A 23,167-nucleotide genomic window follows, 5' to 3' on the forward strand; every position below is an offset into this window, starting at 1 on the left:
TCAACCCAGGCCTGAAACAGCAATCACGGCGAGAAAGACTGGTTAAGTGTTTAATGGTCATTCTGCTTCCTTCTTCTAGCCCATCCCTGCCACAGGAGTGGAAAGTACAATCCCCAGCAAGGAAAAAAAGCAGCCAGCGTGTCCCTCTGAGACGGTCCCAGCGGAGAACTCCACTGAAACCAGACAACTGATCCTTTCATTGGACTTTTGTACAGAAACATCGTGTTGCCTGAAATCTGCCCTTTTCCTTTGTAATTATAAGTCATTGTGGGCACACGTCCTTCCTTCCTTATCTATTCTTATTTGGTTTTCACATGAAACTGTCTAGAATATGGGCATACAAAGCCTGTATTAACATATGTATGTATTATAAACTGCTGCTGTTGACGAAGCTCGCTGGCGTGCTGGAAAGCCGCAGTATAAAGGGAGGCTTGCTCTTCACTCACAGGATGTATAATTTGTCCATTTGGAAACGCAAGAGCATAATGTTGCCCCAAGCTTAGCAATAAATGCATTTATCACAGCTTGCAGGGAAGCGAGTGGCTGAGCTTATTCGCTCCATCCTTCATTGTCTCTCTTGGTTATATACTGAAGTTGCTTTAATTTGAACAAAGGTAGACCAGCTTGTCACTGCCACACCCCTAAATCTGGTAATTGCACGCTACATCACCTCCTATTTGTTGTGCATTCTCCTGGGTGTATGAACAGCCTTAATGTTTTTATATGGAATATTTCCATTCTTGAACTATGTTATTTCCAACTATTAACATTTTATGAAAATAAATGGTTACAGAATTAATTCCACCCACAGCTTCTCCCTTCTTCTTGATCTGACAGAGAAATTATATTTTTCTATAGAGTTCCACAGCCTCAAAGTCTGTTCTACTACGTCGCTGGTATCTTAGGCATTCAGTTCAATTAATGTTGGACCCAGCAGCTTTTAAATATAGACTCTTATTTGGCTACAAGCAGGATATGAGTAACTCACTGAAATCAAGGTTGGTAAGTCATATACGTAGCTTTGTGCTCTGCGCAGATAACTTGTTTATCGTAAATGTGCTGTGTAATCGACCATTCCCGACTCCCTCTGATGCCATGTGAACCTAACAGAAGTTTTTTCTGTTGTTAACTTCTATTCCAGAGCTGTTGCCCTAGATATCATTGAAACTTGAAAATGGAATGTGTTTTATTCATGCTGGTTTGTCTTATTCAGGCATGAACAACGGAAACGGAGTAGGCTTTTCTTCACAAGTGGAACCAAAGAGGCCGAGCGTGCTTTTGCCACAGCCCTTCCAGAGGCGCTTACCTCCTGCACTGGTATCCTATAATTTGGCCTTGCTTTCCCTATTCAGTTTTGAGGATCAGAGGAACCTGCAAGTGAGGTTAAACTTTGTTCTCAAAATCAAAGTCAAAACCTGGGAACAGGGGATGTATGGAATGGCTTTGGCTTAAGCGATGGTCAATTATGGCCACATCCATTTATTCTGTACCTTCTCTCCTGCCTTAAAATGTTATTTAACCTGTTTGAATGGTGAATTGGAATAGTCGATTTCCTAATTTGTGCTTTTCTAGTTTTTGTTCGTTCTTGAGCAGTACTGAGATGAGCCCCATGAGCATTACTTCGGCTTCTCTAGAGAAGAACCAGGGACAGACAGATGTCCAGGAATAAACTGATAAACAGCAACGTACCTTGGACTTTCTGTAACCTTCAGCCCAATACAAGTGAGTGAGTGCTCTGACAGAAGAGACTTTCCCTTATTTCACTGAACTGAAAACACAAGCCTCCAGTAATACAGCTGTTTAAAAACAAAACCAAAACCATACAAAAAACCCTACAAGAATGCTTTATAGCTTGGTATTTATGTAAAACATTCTTGGCAAAGTTAAATGTAATACATTAGTACAAACCTGAATATTATTCACAATGATACAATGAATTCCATCAATCAGATCTCATGAGCTGTGTCAAGGGGATCATCTCCCCTTCTCTCGTTAGAGATGCCACTGTCACATTTTAGAACTGAAAAATAAGTCTTGATTCTTATCTTGCTGGCTTTTCACGTGAAGGCTGCCTTTGGCTGATGGTGAGACAGTAGATTGTGCTCCCATAGCGCCCAGAGCTACCCTGATTCAAACCTTTTCTTCTCTCCCTTATTATAGGTATCCTAAAAGCAGCATAGAAAAGGAGTAGTGGATATACAGAAGGTGCAAAGGAATGTTACGCTCGCTACTGTCGTAATGATTAGAGGCAGCGTGCAGCCAGTGAACTGTGTGGCTTGGCTGGAGAGCATGTCTTAAGAAGGTAACCATAATGTAGTTGCAAGATAGCAGTGGTAATGTCCCAGTTACAGAGAGAACATATGGTTATTGCTGCCCCATCCTTATTTTTACTGTCATTAGCGAAAGGAGAAGCGGTAACACTTTGTTTAGGCAAAACAAATGCAGCAATGGCATGTCGAGCGAGGCCCCTAGGAAACAAAGCAGAGTAATGCACAACACTAAAAAACAACACTGACAGTCCAAATCGTCAAGTATCCAAAATACTGTATACAGGAAAAGTTAAGACAACTCAATTCATATTGGAAGTACAAGAACACTAAATTCTGCTACATTAAAAAAAAAATCCTTAAACCACAGCACAGTTCTAGTGTTGCATCCACATCTTGCAGTCTTAAATTACCCAATGCTGTTCAACACTATCAACACGTATGTTTCTGGGAAACTCGTGTTTCCAATTCTTCTCTCGAAAGCCATGAGAACTAGATTTGTTTTCTTTTCTTGTTTCTTTTACCATCTAGAGAAAAAGTTGCAACTGACACTGCAAAAGTGCTTTTGTATCGAGCTTTTGCTTTCCCAACTCCAGAAACAGTTGCCTTGGCTATGCAGTTTAAACTGTAAAGTTGCCGTAGCTGTCGCACTGCGTTAGTGCTTTAGGGAACTTGCAGAGGGGTAGCAAACATTGAAGTCACTCTGTCACCTTGTTGGAACTGAATCCAAAAGCCATCCCTGGATATTTCTTGCAACGTCACAAAAACAAAGTGTTGGTCACTGGCAAGAAAAGTAAGTTTTATATATATATAAAAAAGTTGATAGCTCCTGCCATAAATTTACAAAAACTATCCCTGAGTGACTCTGTTCTGTGTCTGGTAAGACCTCTTGTGACAAGGAAATCGCTGAAGCTAGCTTAAGAGGAAAGAGATGCTGTTCCACCTGCAGTTTTTTATTACACTTTGCAATAATACTGATATGCTCTGACAGTGCCATACTTTAGCAACATTTGAGCTCCTCTCTGTAGCTTAACAAGTAAAAAAATAGCTACATTACTTAAACACTGCTGGCATCACGTATTTACACTTTAAATAGAAACGTTACCTTTTCTGAAGTAATCAAAATATATCTTCGCAAAAAATTTAGAATGTGGGATTTTACAAAATAAATGGAGAAGGTAAAAAAGCTTGAAGATATCTCAGTACCTTTTATGGCCGTCTTAGCCCGTGAAAGTATTTGGCTTTAATTTTCCTGAAAGGGATGTCTTAGCACTAGGTTCTCTGCCTCCACTATAAGCCTCTTTAAAACCCCAAAAGACGCAAGAGGCGAGCCTGCTTTGTGCAGATTAGAATGAGGGGTTACCTGCGTGCAGTGAGTTTTCTATGAAGCAGGGAACAGAAGCAATCCTTCTGGCCTGATGCTGCCCGTGTTTCCTGTTAAATGGTGCAACGAGGATTCAGTAAGTTTACAAAAGGGCTGAGAACATTAGTTGCATTATCTGTCACTGTAGGCTATTCAGATACCCCGTTCTGCACCTGAGCAGTCAGAGTCTAAAGCACAAGACAATCACAAACGTGTAAAAGTCACCAGCCAGGCCTGGGCGACAAGCTGCTGAGGGGAAGACTCCCCCTTGCACGGATAAATCTTATTCTTTGAAGTCCGTCTATTGCCGTATCAGCACTTCTTTTTGTCTACTAGTAATTTGTACTAGTAACGTCTGCTACACGTTTACCTAACGCTGCTCCCCTGGTTGGTTTGCACATTGTGGCTGTGTCCCCGCAGCACAAATAGAAGGCAATTCCACAAACTTCCACAGCCCAGACTCTCGGGAAGTATTAAAACGCTTCCTTAGTCCAAGGACAGGTTTAGGCGATCCTGTTGGTATCTCCGGAGGCAGGGGAGACGCAAGTTGGGCAGTGAGGAGTTACTTTAAAACTTTGGCAAAGAAAAAAAAGATATACAGATAGCTAGCTATCAAGTTCTTGTGTGTTCCAAACTCTTCCAAGCGCACTTAATTCATCTTTTGCTCTTGCTTTGAGTTCCTGGAGGAGGTATTTTCACACTTGCTTTTGCTGGTTTGCAATATTCTTTTGGCGTCTTATATGACAAATGAAGACTTGTGTCTGAAGTCACCCTGCAACAAAACAGTTCTGGATGCATGAAGGACCTAGTGGCTTTCCAGGCACCTTTCTGTCCCTGCCGCCCCGCACTGCAACGTGCCCGTGAAAGGCAGGTCTGATCTGCGTAACTTCTGGCATTTGGTGTAGGTAGCACCCCCTTCCAGCTGGTAAGGAGAGGGAGACTCCGGTCATACTGGCCAGGCGCTCCTTCTCCTGTCCTCCTCACGTACTAAGGCATGGCAGGGGACCTTCTCATTCCCTCTTCAGTATCTCTGCTAATAGGGAGAGGCTTTTTCTGATCTTAAGCTCAGTGATCTATTCAAATCCCAAAATGCAAATTCTCTCGTAAAAGCATCATGGCCGGCCCACTTAATCCAATGAAACTCATCCTAAGGGGGTCAAGCCATAAGATAACCGAGGCAGAGCAGAGCTGCTTCTGATAGCTCTTGGCATCAGTCACTTAAGGCAACTTAAACTGCTCATCATTTCTAAGGAAATGACTCAGCCTTCACCCTTCTGTTTTCTCTCTGTTCTCCATCCTTGCTTCTGAGTGGTGCCCACTCGGAGAAAGTCTGTAGGCCCTAAAAAAGCTCGTAGTCCTCTGCCCACCCCCTTCCTCTCCTAAACAGAGAGATGTTAAATGCAAATCATTTGTTACCTCATCATCTGTCCGGATATAGTTAACGCCATCAGGTTTCGCTGGAGTCTTGTAGCTGAAATAAAGGAAAAGGGCTCATTTCTGGGACAAGAAGACTGCAGGGTTTTGGAGGGGAGGTGCTGAGAAAGATGAAAATGAGGAAGAGCAGCTGAAAGCAGAGAGAAACCCAGCCCATTGCTCCAATGACAGACCTGTGCTTATTCCATCATTTGTCACGTCTGGGATTTTTTTCTAAAATCCCCTTCAGCACAACGTAAAAAAATTGCTGTACGTTTCCACAAGACTGACTCTGCAAAGAGATTAACTGATTCTTTTCTGGGCTCTCCTGCTCCGGTCCCTGTGCACTACCTTTCTGTGTGCCTCCTGCACTGCTTCCTGTGGCAATCATAAAGTTCATTTGAAACCTTCACTGCCAGATGCCTTCAGCATTTTCCTTGGTTGTAGGTGCGTGCGCCACTTGTTTGCTATCCCACAGGAATTCAGAATTTATATACGACTGTCAAGCCCAGTGTATGCCAACCCTCAGCTGCATTTAAATAGGATATTTGGAGCTTTTTCTGAAAAACAAACCAAGCCAAACAAAAAAAAAGACGGGACTTCTGCTGAAAAGCAACATTTAACATGGAACAAATCTATCTGGTGAGAATCTTGGTTTTACATATATTATCCCTTGTACAGATTCTGTAAGGACATCAAGGCTTGTTTCTCATGCTAATGATGTTGGTTTTAACGTTTTAATGCGCGTTCTAAAATGCTTCGTTTTAATCCCAAATTTAGGTTCTCGCAACTAGTGAGATTTCCTGCAGAGGGCCTACTCTTCTGCATATATTTTCTATTCATATCTTGATGCTTTAAACTAATTGTGCAGCGAGCTCTGTTCATTAAATTGTAGACCTCATTATGCCAACAGCACATAGCCTATTGGACAAACACCTGTAGGTATTTAATTGTCCTGGTCCCCCAAAGTCTTCGGTAGGGAACTAGGAAGAAATACGCCCACGTCAGGCACTGAAATACATTTTCGCCACCAATTTCTGGCGCCCTTCAGACTACTTCATGCTTGCTGTGGGCACAGGGACTTGTATAAAACACTTTGAATCCCATCTCTTACCTTTCCCCGCTCTCTTTGCTGTTTGCAAAGTAACCCCTTCTGTAGGCGCAGCAGATACCAAGAGTGATGAGCACCAAGACTGCTAGAACCACCAGGACTCCACCAATTATCCCACCAATATTGAGGTCATCTGGCAAAGAGAGAAGCCATCATCCAGTATTTCTTCAAGGCAGTAGCGATATTCTAGCTTTACATATATTAAAATGACATATTTTAAGCAAACCCCAGTAATTCATGGGGAACTAGTGAGTCCCTGATTCCAAGACTAAAACTGCTGATGAATCTGAAGAGTGTTTTAATGTTTCCCTGAATTCTTAGATATTTTTTTTCTTTCTGTCTGGGGCTATGAGAAACCAGGAAAGGCTTAATGCTCTAGGATGTCCCCCTTCTTTCCCTCTGGTGACGACCATTTATTTATGGTGATATATTAATCGGCACTGACAAAAAGAATTTAGAGCCACTCACAGACTTCCATCTCCTGCTCCTCACACTTGGCAAAGCCGGCGTCGTTTGTGGCTATGCAGGAGTAACGGCCTGTGTCACCTTTGTGCACGGCATGGAAAACCTGGTGAGGAAAAAAAAGGGAGAGGAGCAGGATGTGAGAGGCAGAAGGCACTGTGAGGGTATAAACACGTACAAGCAACTCTCCCAGGCTTCACGGTGGGCTGTGAGACATTTTCCCTCTTTCTAAAAAGGCAAGTGGTATCGGCAGTGATCAAAACCAAACAGCTAGGGTAATATCTTCTTCCATCATTAATCTTCCCTTTCCCAAGTCACCCAGATCTAGAACGCCCAACCTTCCTCAAATTAGACCTCCTTTAAAAGCCATGCAATGACTTTTTTCTTTTACAAACGACCTGTCCAGCGAAACAAGTCTGGATTGTGTCTGTAAGGGCATTACCAGAGTGCCTGTGGTGGGGTTCACGGTGTAGGAGGAATTCTGGAATTTGGCATTCGATTTCGTGTCTGGGGATAAAGGTTCACTGTTGCGGTACCAGCTGTAAGTGGACTTTGGGTAACCTTCATTCTCGTGGCAGTGAAGAGAAGCTGACTTGCCAACAGGTACAGCTTTAGGCACAGTGCATCTAGGAGTCATAGGTTTCACTGTGGGAAAGACAAAAACCACGTGAATGGCACTGCGGAGTAGAATTAAATAATTTCTGACATGCTTTCGAAGATGGCTGTGCTATAAAGGTACCAAAACTTTGTGTTATTTCCAGCTGGTTTTAAACAACTTCCAGAGTGCTGTTGTTTCAACTCTGGAGAGATCTACAGCCTCTTCTGTTAGCTGTATCGGGTTTAAAGGTATCTTGCAGTGCTTGCAGAGGTGTCTGGGTTTAAAGGAGTACCTTGAACTGTGAGCTGGATGTTAATCTCATCTATGGTTTTAGTATCAGAAGGTGCTGCCACTTCGCAGCGGTATGTGGCAGTGTCCATCCGGGTGGTGTTTTTAATCACCAGCGATGTCCGGCTCAGAATTTCTGCACGAGTCGCAAAGTCTCCTGATACAGAGGAAAGAGAAAAAAAAAATTAAGCGTAGTCACAAAGAATAATTTTAGGCATCTGAATTAAGTGGTTGAACTTGGACTCATTCCGGAGTCAAGAGAACCACCTAAAATGAACTTGGCGCTTGAAAGTTACGAGCCTTCCTTTCGCCAGTGACCACAAAGGAAACCAATGCTGCTAGCCATGTAACAGGATGAACTGGAAAGCACCACCCCAAATCTCAAAAACTGTGGCAAAATTGGACTTCCAAGACAGCCTCAGGGCTTGTCCCCTTTGGAAGATTCATTTGGATGTGGCCGTTGGTCCCATCTAAAGTGCTGGAGTAGTGCCAGATGGAGTCAAGCCCTACGAGCAGTCCTGTGCTTGAGCCACCATCAATCCGAAGAGTTTGCTTCTGATCAGATCCTCCCAGGATGCTGCAAATCACGGTGCTGCCTCAGCAGCAAGCACTGACAGCTCAAGACAGAGATCCCATCTGAGAGCCCTCAGATGTCACATGGAAAGACAGGAGGGGTCAGTGTCTGGTCCCGAGAGCTCAGACACCCAGAGACCATGCGAGGACCACCACGTGCTGGAGGAGGGAAGCTATAGCCTTTGCTTTCTCACCCAAGAAGTATCTCCTACACAGGATCTCACTCCAGCTCTTTGTGGCTCCCTACTGTGAACTGTCAATAATGAGAACAGAGAGCAAAGAACATCCTGCTCGCTCTCCATCTCGCACTGTGACTGCTGAACTCTAGCTCCAGAAGAAAGCAGCAAGACAGCCAGAGGTCCTGCCTGTTACAGACTTGTTTGTTCTCAGTTGTATTGTTTCCGAGGCTGTTTGGGAAGTCTAAGAACAATGAGTCTTCATACCCTGCATTTTATTGTCAAAAAATACATAAGAGGTTTCGCCATCTCGGATTTTCTTCCACTCGATTCTGGGGTCTGGCGTTACGGTGGATTTAATGATGCAGGACAGCTCAACACCTACCAGGAGAAATAAAGGAAATACAGATTAATAGGAAGCAGCTGTATTTTTCTCTGCTTAAGGCAGTCTTGCACAGTGTTTTATTAGGAGATGCTGCCCACAAAGCAAAGCCTTCTCTTTCATCTGCCTCACAAACAGAAACACTGCTGGGTTCCAGGAGCTGTTGGGGAAGATGGACTTTGGCCAGCAAAAATAATAGCCGAACAGATATCAACTACGGAGAGAAATGAACACACTGTTCTCTACAGGCTCTAACTTATGGCAAACAAGACCTTATGACAGGGTGAGTCCACAGCACTGTCTTGTTGCTAATCAGAGCCTACAGCGTGAGTCAGGGATGCAGAATCTCCCCGGCTGGTGTCTGGTAATGTACTGAGGACCACGCTGCCTGGGGATAAATTCAGCAAACCCACTCCCCTTTGAAGTAGGCACTGTCATCTCCATCTCCTCTACAGAAGAGGGCACCGCAGCAGGGTTGAGAGGTGGCTTACTCAGTATCGCGCTGGATGTCTGTAGTAGGGCCAAGATAAAATATAAATTTCCCTACCCCCTTTTCAGTATATTAACTGCAAGGCGACTGCCTTTCCTCCTTTTGGGATCCAGTTCAAAAAAGCACTTAGGCAGACACTTTGCAATGCCAATGGCTTGCAGGGGACTTCAATAAACTATTTCAATCAAGTGCTTTGCTAAACAGGGAGAGATACAGACATATTCTTAAGCACTTTCCTGGATCTGAGGCTCTCGGTAGCCCTGCCTCCCCCAAGAAACCAGATACCATGAGCAATAAGTAAACTTTTTCTCCATTGTTTGGACTGATGCAAATCCCCAGGCAGAGGGCAGTGGAGCCACGGTGTCGGGCAGCCAGCGGGCCCCCGCAGCACTCACTCTGGAATTCCTGCACCACGGGCTTGGTGTTGCTGGATGTCAGTTCCACAGCCAAGAGTCTGCAGCCTGGAAAAACAAACAGAAGGTAATAAGAAATAGCACAGCTCATAAGTCACCCAGCTAGAAACACGCTGCCTGCTGAGAAATCTTCTCAGCCAGCTACAAGGACTAACTTCCCTAGATAAAACCTATTCCTGGCTACTAATGCCGCTGCAGCAGGCCGAAGTTTATTTAGGAGTTGTGGTGTAAATACAGGAAAATATAATTGTTAGAAGTAGCAATTAAAGAGGATTAACATAATGGCACAAAACCAGTGCCAGCACAAGCCATTTCCTTGTGCCTTGTGCTTATTTAGGTGGTAAAAGAACTCTTATTCTGCTAATGCCAGAGTTACACTATTATTTTGCAAATTAATTTGATCAGGAAAAGACAGGAAGCAGAGAAACCTCAAGAGTTCCGGTCAGTCCCTAGAAGATGAAATGTGCTAACATATGCTGTACATCTTCAAGTATTTTAAGACTCAGCGTGGTAATGTAAAATGCAAGGTAGTAAATCATGAAAGAACTGCAATTCAGGAGAAAACAGAGGAGTTGAGCTCTTTGGGTAGTGTCCCAGCCAGACTGACACTGGGACAAAAGCTCAATCATGCAATGCTGCAAGGCATCTGTATACCACAAGCTATTTCCCTTTATTGTCCCTGCTCTGAGCACTAAAATGTTTCCAATTAATATAGTCGTTTTCCCTTTGCGCGTATTATTTCCTTTTGAAAAATCTGCTTTCCGTGTCCTTTCTGCTGTGCATTTCACCAGAACAGGTACCAACAACATTCACGCGCTACTGGATACCCACACTCACAAACAGCTCTCCGGAGGGAGAAGGAAACAAGCCGGCAGTTTCCAGCATGGCGCAGCAGGAAGAAAGCGAACCAGACGGCAGAGGCAAGCCATGCCTTCATCAGGGAGGATGTTTTGGAACCGGGTGTTGCGGCTGTTGCAAAGCCCATCACCTCTCGGTCAGACTATGGAGACTATGGCATTCACCAAACACTGGCTGCTCCAAAGCCCCGTCTTACCGGAGGAGGACACGTACTATAATTGGTGCCAGATAATCGGGTACAGGGGTATGCCATGGCCCCACATGCAGCACTGCTGTTACGAACCCTATCGGAAGTTTGTTGAAATCTAGGAGAGGATGCCCGTGACTTCCCTGGGCATTCGATCAAACAGCAAGGTAAAGACGATGGAGACCAGTACCTCAGGGACTGGAGAAGAGATGCATCTAAAGGTTAAGACTGTCTTACTCTGAGCAAAAAAGTCGTAACCAACCTGAATAGAAAGCAGAAAAGGCAGCTTGAAAGGAGATGTGGAGAAAGAAAGGATCTTCAGCATCATGGCAGGACAGTTGGAAATTCCTGTGTGCTGGCCTTCAGGGTGGAAAGGTTTGTACAGAAAGAATCTGACAATGCAGGGTCAAAATTCCTCTGGTGGAGTGGGTGAGACGGCGTAACAGCAAGGCAGCAGGCTGAGAAATACCCAGGAGCTGCGAAGTCCCTCCCACTGAAAGCTCGAGGGCCTGGAACACCTAAAATCCTTTCAGCATTTTTGAAATGTTCCCTGTTGATTCTTATCCCTCATTGTTTGTTAAATGCTGACGCTTTCCTCAGTGCCTTGGCTCTCGGTGCTTATAGCCCCAAGACCACTGGGGAGAGCTGAAGTTTGGCAAGATTTAGAAGCTGCTTTTGTGTACAAAATAATTGTTACTCACATAAAAGCCACCGGCTGATGCAAACTAATAGTTGGCCCAGCCAAAACTGCTCTTAGCAGGACCTTTCCAGCCCTCCCCCTTCTGCACTTGGAGACATTCACGCAGCGTCTGGGAGAAATCCAATATTGAACTAAGATGACAGTGCTCTGGACTGTAATATAGCTATTTGGGAGAAGTCTTGTGTATCGGAGCTGAAATGAGTAACAGGGCAGTGCAGGGAGCACTTTGCTTTCAATCCGCTTGTGCTTCACTGCGGACAGCCGGGAGAATGCCATTTTCAGAGCTGGCTCTCGGCAGGTCGAAGCAGGTGCTCGGGTCCTGCTTTGTCGAAGTCCACTATGAAGCAGGGCCCGTTTTCATCAGGTCTTGTGCTTCCAGACCTAACCCCTTGACAAAAGGTAACTCGACACGTTCCTTCCCCTCCGTTCATCCTTTGATCCTCTCAGGTGTTCTGCCTGGGGTTGTGATCCCTGCTTTCCTGCCCCATTTACGTAAACAGATTTCACTGATCCAGAGCATTAGAAGTGGCCAGTCACCAGGAGACAAGAAACAATCTTGGGACAATGCTTTTGAAATCTTTGGACACATTTTCAAGACTAGTGTGGGGCACTTCATACAAACAAGGCATTTGATTGCTTCTGCTGTGAGGTTCCTGCTGCTGGAACCAAGAGGACTTTTCTTGAGGGCCCAGGCCTGAGCACTCAGCTTAACTGTGGAGATCCTGGTTGGCCTCCTGTGTGGGACAGCTGGCTCTGATAATGCGTTTGGCCCAGCTTTCAAAAGGGAAGAAGTTGTAGGTTCTGCTTTTTTCAGAGACAGCAGCCTCCTTCATCGGGGAACTGCGTTACAAAGACGCTTCTACAAACAGCTTTCTTCCGAGACCTGAAGTAGCAGATGACTATAGAGAGAAGAGCTGAAGAAGATGGCTGGCACAGTGTCCATCTGGTCTGTGCTATCCCATAAATCTTCCTTTTGGAAATGTTAGAGAAAGATGGGGGAGGGAAAGGCATGTGGCAAAGGTTCCTTGTTGCTTAAAGGAAACTTGATGCACCCGTTTGCTTTTTGTTATACATTCCTGTTTACACAAGATCTTTTCTCAGAAAAATTGTGTGCCATCAAGTAGATAGGATGGTATCAGTCCTAGTGCAGTAGTGTAGCTACAATGTAAGTTCAGTTGAAGATGGAGATAGTAATACCCCAATGTTGTGTTACTCTGAAGGAGTTACGACCCCAGAAGTATTCACCTCAAGACAGTGGGACTCCATCAAACTCCGGCCCCGACTCATTTCTCGGAAATGGTTCACAGCAGGTTTTTTCCCACCCACTAAACAGAAGAGATTTAGGTCTACCCCTCGGGCACAAAGCAGGATGACAACAAATTTTAGACAGAAGCTGGAGTCCTTGGAGACCGTGCGAGAGGTTCTGACATTATTACGTGCATCGACTGTGGGCAGAGATCAGCGTGGCTACTTAAATCACTGCTAAGGCAGATTTATTCTTCTGCGTGTGGCACAAGAATACTGCAAGCAGCATGTTCTAAATACCAAGAAGGCTACAGCTATGCAGGGAGCAAACCAAAACCCCAGGGGGGGCAAAGCAGGAGCAGAACACCTTTATAGCTCTTCTTAGCATTACTTTGGGTATCTCGCTCACCAAGGGGCTGGAGGAATCTGCACCAAGCCAGTGCTCCCCGGCTGTCAGCACTCTCCTGTTCAGGGAGCCTGGGCACCTGCGCTACGTCACATTTTCCCTGTTGTCCACAAGGCGACCGCACTTCTGGGTTGCTTCGTTTTGCGTGTTAAATCATCATTAGTGGTGACTTTTAAAAAGAGTGTTCCAAAGATGTTCCTTTAGGCCTCTTTCAGCCCGGTGCAAATAAGCAGCAAAGGTTTTATGTTATGTAAATCTCACTTCAAAGGCCTCAGCACCCAGGATTCGGAGAAAGCCGGGCACAGACCTGCATTCCTTTCCAGAGCAGGATTTATGCCACAACACACACACTTACCAGATCTGTATGTGCTACATCTCCGAATACCTACCAGATCTGTATGTACTAGAGACTCAGGCAGACATATGGTTGAATCCCAAATGCCATCAGTTCTCCAAAATAGAATCCAGGACAAGGCAGCGAAGTCTACAGCATATTCTTATGGCACTTCTCTCAGCTAAGGAGATCCAGCCCATGCTTGTTACTGTGACTCATGTTATCTGAATCATGTTAAAATGCTACACCAAAACCACACTTTCAGAAAAAAAAACCTAGCAGCTTTATAGGCAACTAGGCTGTGTTAAATCTCCTCTCTTTGTACCGGGTTTTAGGTGCAGTCTGATCTTCCAGCTCCTTCCACCCCAATCTCTTCTCTGTTTAAGGACTCTAGGCAGAAATTTGAAGAAGAGGTGAGGTATTCCTAAAGTATTATAGGCAAGGTAAGACGGATGACCAGGAAACATTTCAAGTCAGTTGCTGCCAACAGTCCATGCTGCAATATCATTCAATGCTGCTTTGCCGACACTGCAGTTATCTGATACGGTAATTTTAGTTAATGCACTGTCAGGCACAAGCAGTAAAAAAACATGCAGCGGTATTTAAACACCTGCCCACTAAAGCAACAAAAATATGCCTTGCTTGAGGTGTCCATCATCACTAAGCCGTTGCTTGATTTGCAATTCAAAATGCATCTAAGCCATGTGGGAACGCTGCTATAAACCACATGTCTTGCTAAGAACCTTCGCTTTCTGGATGGTTACTCTGTGTAGCAGGAGCTACAGCTCAATGCCATGAGCTGGAGTGAAAATAAACGGTGACAAGCACAGTGCAGCAGAAAGGACTGGAGCAGCAGGCAGGAGACGAGCGTTGTTGTTAAGGGCAGCCCACTTGACCCCGGGACTGTCCCTGCCGTAGAAGTGGTGTGTGTGTGCGGCAGGGAGGAAGCCAACTGTTAAATGTGAGACAAACCTCCCGAGGAAGAGCAGAGGAAGCCACACAGCTCTGGAGTGGATAAGACAAGGAAGAGGGAGGCCAGGTTTCTGCCGTCAGCTTATTTTGAGGAAATCGCCATAAGCCCTGACTTTCAGAAACATCCGACCATCTGCACCTCAAAATATCCATCCCTTTGTCTCTCAGTGCTTCAGGCTCTTTATCCTCCCTCCTCTCTATCCCCAGTGCATCCCACTGCGATTCCACAATGCAGCTTGTGCCAGTACAGACAGGGTGGTGTGGGATAGGCAACACGGCATGGTGTCGCAATGAGATACCAAAAAATGTCTAACCCACTCTGGCACTGGTAAGATTTTGGGGTTTTTTTGTCCAGCTGTCCTCGGCTGGGATTTTGGGAATACCTTAAGGGACTTAAATGCAATTGTGATATATAAAGACTAGATTTATAAAGGGTGCAAAATGCGTGGGCAGGGAATGAATGGCGTACCTCATTCTTATTGAATTCCCGTGGGAATTAGGCATCCTGTTGATCCTCATTTACATTTTTAGGTGTCTTTCTAAAGTGACAGCTCTCATAAATCTGTTTGAAAAAACCCATCCTATGCCATTAGATGCAGTCAGGAGGATTTTTCTTTGTAGTACTCAGTCTTAACTTTCAACCCTTGCCTCCAGTCCAAGGACCTGGCTGTATGTTTGCTCTGGCACCCAAGTTGTGGGTTAAAAGTCCCCCCCCCAGGCTGATACGAGGGAGCAGGCAGGTGGACCTTGCTGGTCAAGTGTCCAGACATTGAGCCTTTCTTTTATTCCAGTTTTCCATGGCGCCTCTCCTGAGATCAGCAAGCCAAGCCTGACTCCGGGGTGGGCTGCCCTGCAAGAGAACAATGTAGATGTGCAGCGAGAGATTAGCGAACAAAAGCTTAGGAGTGTCTCCGTCCAAATTAAGTAACAGATGGACCTGGTCTGTGTGGGAGCTGATAACGGTTATAAAAAGGCCATCACCAGACTGTGGCCAGCCCACCCTGGAAAAAAACCCACCCCGTTGTAAATCCTCTGTGCTGTTATAGCTGCTTGTGCTAGTAAGGCTTTATTTTTACCAGCTATCGTAAACCAGCGTGACTTATTTTAGATGCGTGGCTTGTACCACTTGGTTAAAAGGGCACCAACTCTCTGACAGACACCTACAAACAGAGGAGATGTGCCCGCCTGGGCAGGCACTATGGAGCATAATTAACCTAGAGAAGGCAAATGCAGCATTACAGAGCGGTGCCTGGCATTCCACATGGTTCTGGCTTTTGCTTTTCTCCTCTCTTAGGTAGCTTGCTGATGGCACTTGTTTCTTCTGAAATGCTGGTAATAAAGGAATCTCTGGTGGTCTCAGCAGGACCAGGACCCCACAGGACAAAGCTGTGTGGAAGACCATTGACTATTTGCTTTCATCTGAAGATGTAAGAATTTCAGATTTTGCTCTTAATTCACTCTCTTCCTGCTCACCACTAGAGAAGGCAGGGAGATGCCTGTGTGCTAACAGGGTACATACAGTTCTGGAACGAAATCTTCAACTGTTTAAATCTCCCGATTTAAAGTGCAACCTTAAAGACCTGACTATTTGCTGCAGAGAAGGCGCATTAGTATCCAGGCCATGCACACTGTCTTTTTTCCTTCTTTCCCCTCTTTTGGACAGGAGGATTTACTGTTCTACCTCCTAATTAGACAGCAAAGCCATTGGTATACATGCAGCTTACACATCCACACCCGGCAGTGAAACAGGTTGCTATCAAGGAGATGTGGAGCCCTCCTAAGACAAAAACCTCTCTGCAAAGCAGTCTCCTTCTGCAGCTAATATTCCTCCTCTCTCCCATGCAGGGAGGGAAGTGTAGGCGTTGCCTGGTGAAGACCGCACAGTGGTCTGATGGTTTCTCAAAGTTTGGTTTCGTCACGTTGGGATGCAGCTGCAGACGCGCCGGCTCAAATATCCATCTGACAAGGGCTTCTGGAGGTAAGAATTTCACAATCTTTGGTTTTCGTTTTGCTCATGGCATTGCAGCGTGTTTAGAGATGAGATATGAAGGCCTTGCATATCTGTACCTTCACAAAAAAGAGACAACCTATGCTCGAGATCAGATGTGCACGCCACCCACTTTGCAAATCCTTAGGCCCATGCTGGGAGGAGGCATCATGAGCCATGCTCCAGAGCTGTCTGAACAGGAGGAGTTCATGCTTACTCACGGTCTTAGCACAAATCTGAGCTCCTGGCTGGACATGTTGAGCTTGGACCTAGTCCACCAGCAGATTCTCATGCTCCGCTCTCCCTAAAGGAGCACAGATGCTTTAGAAGAGAGCCAGAGCTGAGCCGATGGCTGGCAACCTGGGGAGAAAGCTCCCAGGTTGAAGGGCCTAGCACACTTAGCCCATGTTATTGAAATAGCTTTTCACCCATCAGAACAGACATGGCTCGAGAGACCAAGAGCCAGCTCCGCAAAGGTATCTAACTGCTGTTGACATCAAGGGGAAGATGGGCATTTAATACTTCGCAGACATGGCTGTACGTGCCTTGCCCAACATCTTAATCTGTGCATGATCTGCTCCTAGCTCTCTTTTCCCAAGCTCATACCCTGCTCCTGGCTCTTCTCCTGGAAGGACTGAATGTACGTGCAAGACGGGAAGGAGGTAATACTTGGGTGGATGACTAATACCTAATACTTAGAAGAGATTAAGATGGAAGCAGCAAGGGCTAGGGAGTTTCCAGCATGTCAGATTGCATCTCTTTCTGTAATGCATTTCAGGCCATATTCAGCCTAAAGAAAAGATGGAAAGAGTTAGAATTTGCCCCTCAAAATCTGGGATGAAGGGTAACAGAGAAGGAACAGAGAGGAAACATGAACAGGAAAGCTGTGCCGAGAAGAGGCTGTTATTACCAGCCTTTGCATTCCTGAATTGCTTCTCCCTTCCCAAAAAAGAAATGCGAGGCTGAACTGAAAGTCTCACTTTCCTTGAGTAAGCAACAGGGACTAGGGCACGAACCTTCTGCGTTGCGTTAGATACCACTAACCGGGGGATTACGTCCTGCCCAGATCATTAATTTTGCCTTGCTACTGGGCTCCAAGGTCAAGCCCCTTACACAGATGCTTTGGGCTTGCAATGTTAACGCTGGCTCTCCAGGAGCAAAAAACAGGGGCAGGTGGCCTTGCTGTGTGGCTCTGAGGGAAGGCCGTTAGGCAGGAGAGCCTCTAATTGCCTCTGCACCAAGTCTCTGGCAAAAGCCAGAAGAGAAATAAGGCAACAAGGAAACAATTACAGATCACTTGGCTAGGACTGTATCAAAACAGTCACATAGTACTGAGCGCTGTTCTTGCTATTTTCATTAACAAATGGACAGCATAATTACGTCTTCAAACTGGTCTGGCTCGCAGCCAATACGGACCGTGAAAAGGAGTGCATTCACAGAAAATGGGACATGAGGGGATCTCAGGAGGCCAGCTCATCCCCACCCCTGCTTTAGGGCATGAAAACCCAAGGAATGCCACTGCCTGGGCCCCTGGATGTCTGCTGAGGTTCTCACACGCAGTGTTTCCCCGTGATCGCTTTCATCTGTTAAAGTGCTGTGCATTTGTCAGTTAAGCCTCAGACCCTTCAATTTCAGTGGCCCCTGCAATTCAGTACAGATGTACAGTTCCAGTTCGCTGGAGGGAAAAACTGAGGAATGGGAAGTCACAGGAAGGGTAAGAACCACACTATCTCAGCCGGCAGTGGATATACAGCTCTGTGATCTGCTCACCGGACGAGAGTGTCTTGCAACAGCAAAAGTAGAGGCCAAGAACAAAAATGGTGAGCACTGAAGAGAAGTGGGAGTATTTGCACAGGGCAGATTTGAAACCAACCCTTCCTGCCTATTCCCACTTGCCTTCCATTGTTTCCCTAGCCAGCCCCAAGAATTGCCATACAGGCACATCCTACGTTATTTCTCACTTCAGCAAGTCCCTTTCCTCCCAAAAGTGGCAGATGCTGATACCAAATTAGTGCAAAGTGGGAGGGAACCAGCAGATAACTGTGATAAGAGCCAGGGGCAACGGTCTTCCTCCTGTCCTCTCCCTTCCTCCCGGCAGGGCTATCACTGCAGCAGACAGATGCCAAGGGAAGTCTCCAGGGCAGAGTCAAGTCAGTGAGACGTGGCATGGATCTATGGCCAGGAGCAGGGAGGCAGAATGAACCGTACGGGGAAAAGGGGCAAGTTCCTTTATTTTTGTCTTGTGTGGGAATTTGACTCAAGGATTGCTGAGAATTTCATAAGCCAAAGTGACGTTTTCCAGGCTGAGCGCCAGCCAAGGCACAGACTTGATCTCAGCAGGTATTTGACTTCGACAGGAGCTAGGATGCTCAGTACCTGCTTGACCCTGGCTTTTGATGAGGACACATATATCAAAAAGCTGCCTGAAATGCAAAGACAGGGAATAAGCGGATATGCTATCAGCACCAGGCTTTGCAATACTCTTTAGTGTCTGGCTGCGTCCCAACCATCAATACAGAGACTCGCAGGGTTTTAGCCTATAATCCTCTATTCCTCTGTCTGTGACTCTAATCTCTTGATCCTCCGTTCTCCTCCAGCCTATAGCTTGACCAACAAAACACAGATCTGAAGTTCTGCTTATCAGAGACCAACCATGTCATCTTCCTGTGGAAAATGGGAGTTGGGAAGAGAGCAGTAGTCATCAGAGCCAAGAGCTGAGAGTAGGCTAGGGATGGGAACGGGAGAGGGCGTGAGCAAGCACACAGAGAAATCATTTATGACAAGACTGAAAACAGCTCTCTTCTTTTTAAGAGCATTTTTTCCGATTTTACAGTATCATTTTTGTCTCTTTTTTGTGTATATAATTCTAGCCTTGTGTATAAAACACAACTGCCTAGCTAATGCGTCGCACAAAACATGTACAACTGAACGTTGCAAGAGACTGACTGCAGGCACCAAGGGAACATTCACATCTGCCTATGAGCGTGCGACCAAGAGCCTGTGAAACTACTGCCGTCATTGCGCGCTGGAGAGGTGGGGCTGTCTTCTGTGAGGCAGCTTTGAAGCTTTGCAGTGAATCTGTCAGAACAAAGGATGCAGATCTACAAGGGAAAAAGGCGTTCAGCAGAAAGCTGCGCGACCCGTGTGCAGGCCTGAAGACATGTGAGTTGGGGGAACATGGTTCTAGGGGCGGCCCTGAATCATGCAAACAGATCTGAAAAGACTTACCTTGTTAACATCAGCCTGAGTGTGGGCTGCAGACCTGCAGAGGGAGTTGCGCTGCAGGGTTCAATAGAGATTATTTCCTTAGGAAGCACATCGGGAATTAAAGGGAGCCCAAATGAAGTCACAGACAGATAAAGATGAAAAGCTTGACGTACAGCGCTATTAGGAAGATCCTGGCATAAATAAGCAGGGGAAGAAGGAGGAACATAATGCCATGTCAGAGCAAAGAGTGAGGACAAAAGCCATTCTGGCTTGTCCCAACCTGGATTCCCGACCAAGGCAAGCTCATTTAATAGAGCAGAAACGAGCCCTGGCATGGAGGAGTTAAAAGATTACTTGTCCTGGGGGAGTTGAATTAGCCACATATCTGGGAACTAACTTCTCCCAGACCCTGACTTGTTTTTCTCCTTAAACATCTCCTGCTGCTATTTTTAGCAGAGAATTTTCTCAGACGAATGCTCCCAGTTGAGTCCTGGTCAGAGGCCCTTTTCCCAGAGAGACACAAGCCCAGCAGCAGGAGCTGCTCCCCAGTTTAGCTCAGCTCTGTTTCACTGTCCTGCCGGCTTCGGGGTTCACGTGTCGTGCTGCCAGGTCTCTCCTGAGGCATGGGGGACAGTCGCCCCACCAGCCTGGTGATTAAATGCTCTCCCAGACCCCAAAAGCCAGGGGAGGCTGCAGCCTGGTCTGCCATTTCAGAAGCAGCTGAAAAAGAGGGTGGACCGGACTTGATAACCACCTGCAGGCTTTTTAGGAGCATGAGTGGCAAAGAAGGTGGGAAGGAGATAGAAAGAAATGATTAGGTTGACATTAATAACAGGATCTGCTTCTCAGCACTAAAATCTATTTGGCTTCATTCCAGTTCCTCCGAGGGAAACCGTGGAAGCCTTTATTGTTCATAAAAATTGCAACTAAAATCGGACTGGATAAAGCTTAAGGAAACACCTCTCAGGGGACAACCCTGCTTTGGCTGCTGGAAACAAATGAGGTAACTCCCTTCCTCTTCTTTGGTTTTCTTGGGGCCCTTATTCCTCCTTAGCCAAAACGCTAACCTGTCCATCAGTCCATCACTCCCTTCCCCTGGCTCCTCGCTGCTCAGCCTCCAGCACAGAGCAAGCGATGCGTCTGCTCAGGCTGTCTGCCTAAGTGCAATTAGCAATGTGTCAGTGAACGTCTGGGGCGGTTCACAGGGAAGCAACGCTTGTAACTTCTTTTATCTGCAGCTTGATTTAATACCTGCCTGCCAGAGATGGGCAAGTAAATCAAAAGGCCAGATCAGGCCACATGGACAGACAAATTGAGCAAAACCGGAATGAACCCCTGGCTTGTCTGGGCTAACGTGCAGTTAAAGCTGGAGGACCCAAGAGGATCGAGCGCTCTGCATCCTGTGAATGAAGCGCGGGGAAGGCTGCAGTCCAGCGCTGGAGAGCAGCGGCAGGCGGGCGGTTACAGCAGAGCCACAGTCAAGAAGGTCCCTCTAACAATGGCCCCTTCTTGGTCAGCATATCTGTTGCCTGTGTGTCTTGGAGTCATGTCAGTGAAGCAAACAGATTGGGAACATATTTGTACTCCCCACAGCAGTGCAGAAGCCAACCCAGACACTGGAGAGCAAGCTGGGCTCTTTTCTGCTCCTTGCCTCAGTGCCAAGTTTCCAGCTCGGCTTGAAACCTGTGGCCGAGCCCTACTTTGGCAGGGGTGAAGGGAGAGGACAGGCAGGGTCAGGAAATACTCGGCTTTTCAGCTCATGCTTGCAGAAGTTGGCAGCTGGCTACAGGAGAGGGGAGCCAAGCTGAACTCAATCGCGCACCTCTGAAGGCCCCCATGAGATGAAATTTGGCACTGTGTGTGGCTTTGCCCTTCTCCCCAGCTTAAACAAACGGAGCCGAGAATAGCAGTCACCTGGATGACCCACAGATGCTGTATGCGGTCTTGTCCCAGTGGCAAGCGCTACCTTCAAAATGCTTCCCCAAGCCCAGCAGGAATCCCAGGAGCCCAGGATTTCTCTCTTGACCTTCATTGTACACATTCCAACACATGGGCACTTAACCTTTGAGGCTCCTTTGGAAATCCCAGCGACAGCGTTTTACGGATGAGTATGTTTCCCCTAACATCTGCCCCCTGTATCGGATGCTGCCAGAGCCGCGCTCTGGGCTGGCTCTGCTCCCAGCTGAAGGACAGACAATAGGCATTTGAATGCCGTCTCCACTTCCCCTCCCAAACAGCCTGGGGGAGATGGCACATCAGAGCCAAGACAGCGCTGACAGCACAGCTTGCCAGCCAGCGACAAGTCTCTCTAGATCACGGCCTGCCTTTTCTTTCCCTCCCAGTGCAGCTGAACCACTGGCTACAGTTGTTACTGGGCAGGCAGGCCAGCTCTGCTGGGCAAACCCTGGCAGCGTCCAGCTAGCCAAAGCGAGGAAGCCTTTTCTCAGCACACTACTGCTGGCGCCAGCCTGATCCCTCTCTGAATGCTGCGGAAATCGACTGACCTCCTGGATTCCCAACTCTGCCAGCCAGAGCCCTGGTTAATGGACCTCTCCTGTACCTCTCTGCGTGCCAGCTCACCTGGAAACACACCGGCCACCTCTTGGACTTCCCCTTGCTCGCTCTTACTAGCATCTAGCTGCAATTCACTGCTTCAGGCAGCGCGTGGGGCACAGAGAGAAGCACTTCCATCTGCAGGAGGTTCGGCAAAGGTTCAGCGAGAGCTGGCTTGGATTCTCCTGAAGAACCATTGTTCCGTCTTCCTAGAAATAGCCCTGCTCCTGAAGAACCATTGTTCCATCTTTCTAGAAATAGCTGTGCTCCTCGCATCCTGGAGCCGTTCTGCCTGTTTGGCACCGTTTCTGTTGCTTCAGAGACAACAACAGAGAGTGAGAAAAACCTGTCTAGACACCATTTACCTTCCATGGACTCCCATTGCCACATCAAAGCACCACTTCAAACAAACCTGCGAACTGGCCAAGTAATAACCCCCAGCTCTCCTGTGCCTGCTCCAGCCAGAGGCCCTCAGACCCATCCCATCGTGCTTCAGAGTGCATCTATAATCCAAGCCCTTCTGATAACAGGAAGAGAGGTAGGATGACAAACCTCATTACAGGAACATCAACAGACATTAAGTGGCCTCAGACTGCTCAAGTGGGGGCTGTGTCCCCTCTACTCAGCATCCAGGTAGAAGCAGAAATCTCACCCGCCTCCTCTCAGCAATCCGCAAACCTCCAGCTCCTCTCAAAAGCAGCCGTACAAGGCGGTCCCCTCGGCAGTCCCACTTGTCCCACCTGCCCCGATGCTGGATCCCTTACCTTTCCAAAGCCACGCGCAGGAAGGCTGAGCAAGCTTTGCTACCGCCCAGAGATCAAAGAAAATCTTCCAAGGACATGGAGGTCACTGAGAACTACAAGCAGCTTGTCCACTGTGAGGCAGCAAGTCACTATCAGAGCACGACAAAGTCACAGGAGCTCAGGTAAATGTTCAAGATACCTTGAAACCAAGGGAGCCGGAGAGGTTTTTAGGTCACTTGTGCTCGAGTTACTTGAAGTCACTGCTTTGGGGAAGCGCCTGGCACTAGCATCAGGCACTGACCGTATGCAGCCACCACAAGAGCAACATCTAGCTCATTATTTTAATAAGGGTCCTTTGAAATACCTTCTGTGTGAGAGACAGCTAAGAAAATCCAGTCTGGTTTTATTCTGTCTCAGGCAGAAACAGCCTTTATTTAGC

The 23,167-nt window shown here is 46.7% G+C and overlaps 2 protein-coding genes across 5 annotated transcripts in view; one reads left to right on the forward strand and one right to left on the reverse strand.

Moving 5' to 3' along the window:
• Nucleotides 1-846, forward strand: part of NCAPD3 (non-SMC condensin II complex subunit D3) — a 28,554-nt gene extending 27,708 nt beyond the window's left edge. For 2 of the 4 annotated variants that reach the window (XM_063355248.1, XM_063355250.1), the window contains exon 35: nucleotides 80-845. In XM_063355248.1, the coding sequence (XP_063211318.1) occupies nucleotides 80-191 (112 nt within the window). In that variant the 3' untranslated portion in view covers nucleotides 192-845. Of the gene's footprint in view, nucleotides 1-79 lie in introns of all 4 variants that reach the window. The other 2 variants (XM_063355247.1, XM_063355251.1) reach the window with 2 other exon arrangements.
• A 993-nt stretch (nucleotides 847-1,839) lies between these two features.
• The window catches only part of JAM3 (junctional adhesion molecule 3), a 32,134-nt gene continuing 10,806 nt past the window's right edge, over nucleotides 1,840-23,167 (reverse strand). The window contains exons 2-9 of the mRNA XM_063355253.1: nucleotides 9,519-9,584; nucleotides 8,519-8,632; nucleotides 7,507-7,659; nucleotides 7,059-7,261; nucleotides 6,623-6,722; nucleotides 6,158-6,287; nucleotides 5,047-5,101; nucleotides 1,840-4,402 (exon numbers count right to left, since the gene is read on the reverse strand). Of these exons, the coding sequence (XP_063211323.1) occupies nucleotides 4,367-4,402; nucleotides 5,047-5,101; nucleotides 6,158-6,287; nucleotides 6,623-6,722; nucleotides 7,059-7,261; nucleotides 7,507-7,659; nucleotides 8,519-8,632; nucleotides 9,519-9,584 (857 nt within the window). The 3' untranslated portion in view covers nucleotides 1,840-4,366. The remainder of the gene's footprint in view (nucleotides 4,403-5,046; nucleotides 5,102-6,157; nucleotides 6,288-6,622; nucleotides 6,723-7,058; nucleotides 7,262-7,506; nucleotides 7,660-8,518; nucleotides 8,633-9,518; nucleotides 9,585-23,167) is intronic.

Source organism: Chroicocephalus ridibundus, chromosome 18, assembly GCF_963924245.1.
Source record: "Chroicocephalus ridibundus chromosome 18, bChrRid1.1, whole genome shotgun sequence".
Classification (NCBI taxonomy): domain Eukaryota; kingdom Metazoa; phylum Chordata; class Aves; order Charadriiformes; family Laridae; genus Chroicocephalus; species Chroicocephalus ridibundus.